General features: G+C 43.0%; 2 protein-coding genes across 2 annotated transcripts; both read left to right on the top strand.

Annotated features, from left to right (window-relative positions):
- On the top strand, positions 1–2,157 carry LOC109739029 (scarecrow-like protein 9). The gene has a single exon (XM_020298109.1). It carries the CDS (start codon positions 1–3, stop codon positions 2,155–2,157), a length of 2,157 nt encoding a protein of 718 aa, XP_020153698.1.
- A 3,533-nt stretch (positions 2,158–5,690) lies between these two features.
- On the top strand, positions 5,691–7,808 carry LOC109739030 (scarecrow-like protein 9). Its single transcript, XM_040402125.1, has 3 exons — positions 5,691–6,911; positions 7,026–7,089; positions 7,561–7,808. Exons 1-3 carry the CDS (start codon positions 5,691–5,693, stop codon positions 7,806–7,808), a joined length of 1,533 nt encoding a protein of 510 aa, XP_040258059.1.
- The last annotated feature ends 379 nt before the right edge of the window (positions 7,809–8,187 follow it).

Raw genomic sequence — 8,187 nt, forward strand, 5'->3', positions numbered from 1 at the left:
ATGGGTAGTAGTGCCAAGCACAGCTCGGCTGATTTTCACAGCATCATGGCAAACACGGCTGGCTGCGGCGCCCCCATCGAGTCAAGCACCGCCGAGTACAATGATTCAGAGTTTGTTTTGCATCCACCAACCCCTATGAGCTACTCTCCTGCAGTGTCAATTGTTTCCAACAAGATTGGTCCCCAATTCCACAATGTCAGCTGTGATGACACATCAGCTGGTTGGCGCCTAATCAGTGCGGCGGAGCACCCAAAGACCGACTCTGATGTAACTCTCAGCTACATAGAACATATGTTGATGCAGGAAACCGATGACAAGGTGAGAGCACCTCATGGCGAGACTGCCATCAGAACCGTGGAGGAGCCCTTCTATGAACTTCTTGGACAAAAGTATCCAGTTTTGCCTGACATATTATCACCTTGTGGCTGTGATCGCCTCAAGAACCTAAATGGCAATGTCAGCAGGCTTAATGGAAAGTTATGCAGCAATTGCTCTTTATATATCAGCTCAGATGATTATCACCCCAATGAAAACTCACAAGCATCTCAGGCTCCATGGACTTTATCCGCCATTGTTGGAGAGGCAAACAAAATCCCTCTGGGTGCCGAAAGAATGGAAATTGGTTTGAACATCAATGGCCTGTCCATTGCAGAAAAACCTAGCCGAGATAATCATTCACCTCATATGAATGAGAAAGAAACAATCAAGGATGCATCATCTGAAGTTCGAGGCCGAAAAGTTTTCCCAGATAAAGAAGATCTTGATTTGTTAGAAGGAAGGAGAAGCAAGCAGACTGCTATTTTTTCTGATGAGCCGATCCGAAATGAGGCATTCGACAAGGTTCTACTTTGCTGTGAGCATCAACTCGTCGTAGATGAAGGTATTATTCTGCAGCAAACCATGGCGAATACATCCACCAAGTATGCACTGAAAGACCAAGGGAAAAAATTGGCTACGCAAACTACCAGAGGAATAACACGGAGGAAGAAAGAGGTGGTGGATCTCAGAACTCTCCTTATCCATTGTGCAGAAGCAGTATCTGTGAACAACCATAGCTTAGCAAGTGACATACTTAAAACCATAAGACAACATTCTTCACCAAGTGGGGATGATACCCAAAGGCTAGCGTTTTACCTAGCAGAATGCCTGGAGATAAGATTGTCTGGAAATGGGAGTCAGATAAACCAGAACTTCATTGCTACACCAAGGAATGCAGCATATATTCTAAAGCTATTCCATCTTGGTTTGAAAGTATCTCCTTACCTGAGATCATCATATTACTTCTCGAACAAAACTATCATTGATGTCTCAAAGGGAAAGCCAAAAGTGCACATTATCGATTTTGGCATTTGCTTTGGTTTTCAATGGCCATCATTATTGAAACAGTTTGCAGATAGAGAAGGTGGTCGGCCTAACCTTCGGATTACAGGCATAGAGCTACCAACGCCAGGTTTCCGGCCAGATGAAATCAATAACAACACACGGCTACGATTAATTGAATATGCTGACATGTTCAAAGTACCTTTTGAATACCGGCAGATCTCATCAAAATGGGAATCCATCACCATCAAAGATTTGAACATTGACAAAGATGAATTGCTCGTAGTCAACTGCATACACCGAATGAAGAATCTTGGTGATGAGACAACATCCATCAATAGCGCCAGGAATAGGGTGCTCAATAACATAAGGATGATGAAGCCAAACATCTTCATCCATGGAGTTGTTAATGGATCTTACAACACCCCCTTCTTTTTATCACGGTTTAAAGAAGTCATGTACCGCTATACTTCACTGTTTGATATGATTGACAAAACTACTCCACGAGATAACGAGACAAGAATGATCCTAGAGAGGGATATATATAAATATGAAATTCTCAATGCCATTGCATGTGAAGGATCGGAAAGGATTGAGAGGCCCGAGAGTTACAAGATATGGAAGGTAAGAGGCCTCAGGGCCAGGTTTGAGCAGCTTCCACTGAATCCAACCATTGTTGATGGAATACAGCATATTGTGAGACAGATTTATCACAAAGAGGTTTTTGTGGACGAAGATGACCAATTCCTAGTGTTGGGATGGAAGGGAAGGATACTCTATGCATTATCCACATGGAAACCAAGTGAGATTGACAATGAAGGCACTGATGATATTTGAAGTTCCAGAACAAAGACAGGTATTTGACGGTTTAATCAGCCAAAGTGGTCGCGTGAGGTGTCGTTCCAACTCCCAAATATCTTTGGATTTGTACATTTGGTAATAATCAATATATTTTGGGGCATCCGAATGTAGCCTACTATCCTGAATTTGCTTCAACACTTCTATGTTTGTATTGATTTAACTACAAATGATTATCTTCAATCTACCAATATCTTACAGGCCTCATTGATTCAACGGATTGGAACGCTCAGGATTTTTTCTCGTTCGATTCATAGGATTGTATTGTACACGAATTTTTCCTAAGGATTCTCCTGTACGACATTCCACAGAAATTTTATCTTCCACTCTGATCTCTTGAAAATATTCTTACGGGCCTCTGGTTGGTGGTGTGTTGTATCCCGATTTGTCCTCTGGTTGTTGCTTTATATATAAAGCGGGACAAAAGCCTTTTTGGTAAAATATTCTTTGACTATTTGGTGAAACAATCAAACAAACCAAAACCCTGTAGGAGTCATATGGCCATGATATTGCAATCCTATGTTTTTCCTATTCCTATGTTTTTGGAATCCTGTGAACCAAAGGAGCACTAAAAGTTGATAACAATTGTCCAACAAACAGGCAGAAGTCAGCGGTATTTCTGTCACCACAAAAGCAAGTTAGGTAAAATAGTGGAAGGAAGAAAGAAAATCAACTAATAAGGAATGACAAAATAGATAAGCTTGACAATACCTGAAAGGCTGGAATCCTTAATGAGGGACTCCTTTTGCACGTTTCCGGCTAACTGACAGTTCACCCTGTCCGGCTGGTGTTGGTGTGATTTGTGAACTTCAACTTCTGTTCTGCGGTTAGCAAGCACCATTGCCATTACTGGTGTCCAAGATTACCGTGACTATACAGAGGAAAGTGAGTGCGGTGTGGGTCAAGTGAGTTGATTTTTGTACTAGCAGTCACATTACATCGAACACCTGCAAGGCACTCTCTGCTCCCATGCGATTGACATGGTCTGTCACTTCCAAAAAGAAGAGTCGGCCACGCCACCGTCGTCCAAGGGTCAAAGCTGGCGCAACACTCCCTGTGTGGTTGTTTGGATAGCGGTAGATTTATATAAAATGAGTTTTTACCAGATTTTTAGTAAAACTGGTGCTACCATTTATTTTATGAATAATCATTTTATAAAGGAACATGTTTGGGTTCACAAATGACAAAACTAGTCCGTGTTAGGATCCAGCTACTAATTCAACAATGGACAAGATTTGATTTACATCTTGAGTTACAAAGGAGAATCTCAAAGGAAGGAGATCAGAGGAGAAAGAAGATGAACTTGAGTTACCTAAGCCAGCGCTATGCCTTGGCCGAAGCAGCTGTTCCGGTCCGAGCCCCATGTGCGTAGCTGCTTTCGTGTATTTCTAGGGCTCGTATTTCCCCTTTCCGGTTTGGGGTGGGCCCACGTTGCTGACAATCTCCCGTCCATAAAATTTGGCTTGCCCCAAAGCCGATATCGATGAATAGGAGGGCCACCAGCACCAGGATGGGAATGCTCAAATGAAGCTTTTCATCATCGATACCAACAACATATGCAGCAGGAACAAATGTATTGTCACTTGGATCACAAGTCAGTTGAGAAGCTTGGAAAGTTAGCACATCAGGAACCACAGTCTAAAGGAGGCCATTTGGTTGACCCACTGTAGGCCAGTGAGTCAATCATGTGCACACTAGATACTGGGAGTTGTAGGCCTCGTGGGTACGCACTATATAGAGCTGCCAAGAAATCTTCCATACCATCAAGTCAGAAGCACTAGCATGTGAAAATCTACAGTAGCCCTATTTTAAAAGTGATCGAAGCATATGCGAGATCGTAACACCTTCAAGAAGGAATAACACACTCATAGCGATGTTGCCATGTCCAGTTTGAGACGGCAAGGACATGTATTTTCATCATGGACATCGGGTCCAACCAGTGAAGGCTAGAATATCGATGTGTAGACAACATCTTCAAAAAAGTAACAATGCAAGTCTGTTGCTGCAGTGTCCGACCCTCAAAGGTCATATCACGGATTTTCACCCCAAGTATGAAGCACAGTGTCCTATATCAATGACAGATCATCCTAGAATATTTTTCTGTACACGTAAAACGTGTATATACATAGGTATCCTATATGCAATATATATCACACAACATCATAAGTTTGATTCCACCGAGCAATAATGTAAACACGATAAAAGAAATACATCCATAAGCACGAGCAAGCAACAGTACACATCAAGCACTATTCTATGCACACATGTGGCTTGCTTCTACTTCAAACCCATGCCAAAATCAAGCTGGGATCTGCAGCGCGGAAGCCAGTGGAAGGGTGGCGGGTGACGAAGACCGGTAGAGCGCGACGAGGCTGGTGACAACCCTCGGACGACAGCGGTCGAAGCGACACAACCACCGCGCGTCCAGTTGCACACAACAACAAGCCCTTGAAATTATGTGCATATATACGAGACGTACATAACTATTTTTAGCACAAGCCGAGCCAAAGGAACCTAAAGAGACAAAGTCCTCGCTGAGGATCCAAAGCCTCCAGCTTCCACAACTGCAATATAAAGAAATCTCCTGCCTTCACTCCTAATTGGCGTTTGACGCAGTCCATTAGCCTCCGAAATGCCGCCTGCTGGCCTATCTGCAAATCTCGTTTGTTTTTATCTCCGGCATCCGTACAGGTCATCACAGCGATGAATTCCATCACTAGTATCAACGCCTATACCTCGGCAAACTCACCAGCGTCTCACATAAAACAGACATGCCGCTTCTTGCTTCCCTCAGCACAATAGCCATCCCTCTGCTTAGCCAGTTTCGTCCTTTCCTGGTATACCGAGCTGCCATTCTTTCCGCCGACAGACGCACTTGCCCCTTTTTTGCCCCTTGGCTTGCTGTTAATTTGGGTCTACAATCTCAGGGTGCAACGAGTCCCAGCGAGTTCACCTCATGGTGAGTCTCTCTTCTCTTCTGTTCAATCAGGTGTACACCAAATGCCATGATTTAGCGTGCAGCAAATTGTCGGTAGAATAGGACAGGGTATGTTTTTCTCCAAGAATTTACCGGATTAACAATTTGACATAGTGTGCTAATTAAGAGTATTCTAGTATGATGACTTTGTTCTGTAAGACCCATTCTTCTCATTATTGCGCCTGAGAAAAAACCAAGTAGGTGCGTTGTCTGCTAATGATTTTTCCATAAACATGAACTGCAGATACTGTGATTTTTCCATAACACAGTAGCCTGTATGTCCATCTCGTTCAACTGCTCTAAATTTGCTATCACTGTAATAAACCCCAGGAAAGACGTCAATTTCTTTTATATTAAGTTCTGCTAGCTTGATGTACTAGAGGAGTATTTCGTGTATTCCAAGTTCCTCCCTTTGTTCTGCTCTTCACATATTGAGTGAACTATTCATGATGCAATTAATCCAGGGAAATCTGTTGCAAAGTGCAATTGGACATGCTGCAAAGATTGTATGAATGGATGTACGATACAGTCAGTCATGGGTAGCGGTGACAAGTCCAGCTCTGCTGATTTTCACGGCATCATGGCAAACACGGCTGGCTGTGACGCCTATTGTAATCAGGAGTTCATCAAGTCAAGTACTGCCAAGGTTGGTCACGTTTCATGGGGCACATCCTCTTCTTATAAGGTCTACAGTCCCCAACTGTTCAGTGTCAGCTGCGATGAAACATCAGCTGGTTGGCGCCTAATCAGTGTGGCAGAGCACCCAAAAACTGACTCTGATGTAACTCTCAGCCACATAGAACAGATGTTGATGCAGGACACCGATGACAAGGTCAGAGCACCTCATGGAGAGACTGCCATTAGAACTATGGAGGAGCCCTTCTATGAACTTCTTGGACAGAAGTACCCTGTTTTGCCTGGCTTGCTACCACTTTGCGGCTGTGATCGCCTCAATATTCTTGAAAATGGCAGTGTCAGTAGGCTTAATAATGGACAGTTATGCAATAATTGCTCTGTAAAATTCAGCTCAGATAATTATCACTCCAACGGCAGCTCACAAGCTTCTCAGGCTCCATGGACTTTATCCGCCATTGTTGGAGAGGCAATACAATTCCCTCTGGGTGTTGAAGAAATGGGAATTGGTTTGAACATCAATGGCCTTTCCATTAGCCCAGAGAGTCATTCACCACATATGAATGATAAGGACACAACCAAGCACGCACCATTTCATGATCGAAGCCGAAAAGTTTTTCCGGGTATAGAAGAGCTTGATTTGTTAGAAGGAAGGAGAAACAAGCAGATTGCTATTTTCTCTGATGAGCCAGTCCGAAATGAGGCGTTCGACAAGGTTCTGCTTTGCTCTGAGAATAAGCCCGTGGATGAAGATATTATTTTGCAGCGAGCCATGGCAGATATATCCACCAAGTATGCACAGAAAGAACAAGGAAGAAAACCAGCTAGGCGAACGAAGAGAGGTAAAACACGAAAGAAGAAAGAGGTGGTGGATCTCAGAAGTCTCCTTATCCATTGCGCAGAAGCAGTGTCTGTGAACAACCGTAGCTTAGCAAGTGACATACTTAAAAGCATAAGACAACATTGTTCACCAAGTGGGGATGATACCCAGAGGCTAGCCTTTTACCTAGCAGATTGCCTGGAGATAAGATTGTCTGGAAGCGGGAGTCAGATAAATCAGAAGGTCATCACTACACCAACGAATGCAGCACATATTCTGAAGCTATGCCATCTGTGTTTCACCGTTTGTCCTTATTTGAGGTCATCATATTATCTCTCAAACAAGACAATCCTTGATGTCTCAAAGGGAAAACCAAGAGTGCACATTATTGATTTTGGCATTTTCTATGGTTTTCAGTGGCCATCATTACTGAAACAATTTGCAGATAGAGAAGGTGGGCCGCCTAAGCTTCGGATTACAGGTATAGAGCTGCCCACGCCAGGTTTCCGGCCAGATGAAATGAATAAGAACACACGGCTACGATTAACTGAATATGCCGACATGTTCCACGTACCTCTCGAATACCGACAGATTTCATCAAAATGGGAATCCATCTCCATCGAAGAATTGAACATTGACAAAGATGAAGTGCTCGTAGTCAATTGCATACTCCGAATGAAGAATGTTGGTGATGAGACAATAACCATCGATAGCGCCAGGAATAGGGTGCTCAATACCATAAGGATGATGAAGCCGAACATTTTCATACACGGAGTTGTTAACGGATCTTACAACACCCCCTTCTTTCTATCACGTTTTAAGGAAGTCATGTACCACTACACTTCAATGTTTGATATGCTTGACAAAACTACTCCACGAGATAACGAGACAAGAATGATCCTAGAGAGGGATATATATAAATATGCAATTCTTAATGCCATTGCATGTGAAGGATCAGAAAGGATTGAGAGGCCAGAGAGTTACAAGAAATGGAATGTAAGAAGCGTCAGGGCCAGGTTTGAGCAGCTCCCACTGAATCCAACCATTGTTAAAGGCATACAATCTATGGTGAGACAGATTTATCACAAAGATTTCTTCGTCGACGAAGAAGACCAATGCCTAGTGTTGGGATGGAAGGGAAGGATACTCTACGCATTATCCACATGGAAGCCAAGCGAGTGCAAGGACGAAGACGATTAAGACTGAAGGTATTTGCTGTTTCACAATAAAGACGTACAGAGGTTTGACAATTTAATCCACCAAAGTGACCGCCTGTGAGGTGCTGTCTCAACTCCCAAATGCCTTTGGATTTGTACATTTGGTGATAACTGAGTACATTTTCGGCACATTTGAATGCAGCCTACTATCTTGAATTTGTTTCAACGTTTACATTTTTCTATTGATCTAACAAAAATGATTATCTCCAATCTACTAATATCCTAAAAGTTTGTGTTGATTGTCCAACGAACGGACAACAGTTAGTGGTATTTCTTTCGCCACAATAGCAAGGCATGGCTAACACTTGGCAGTGGAAAAAAAAGAGAGAAATAAATCAAGCAAGGAATGGCAGAATAGCTAA

Source organism: Aegilops tauschii, chromosome 3 (assembly GCF_002575655.3).
Source record: "Aegilops tauschii subsp. strangulata cultivar AL8/78 chromosome 3, Aet v6.0, whole genome shotgun sequence".
Lineage (NCBI taxonomy): Eukaryota > Viridiplantae > Streptophyta > Magnoliopsida > Poales > Poaceae > Aegilops > Aegilops tauschii.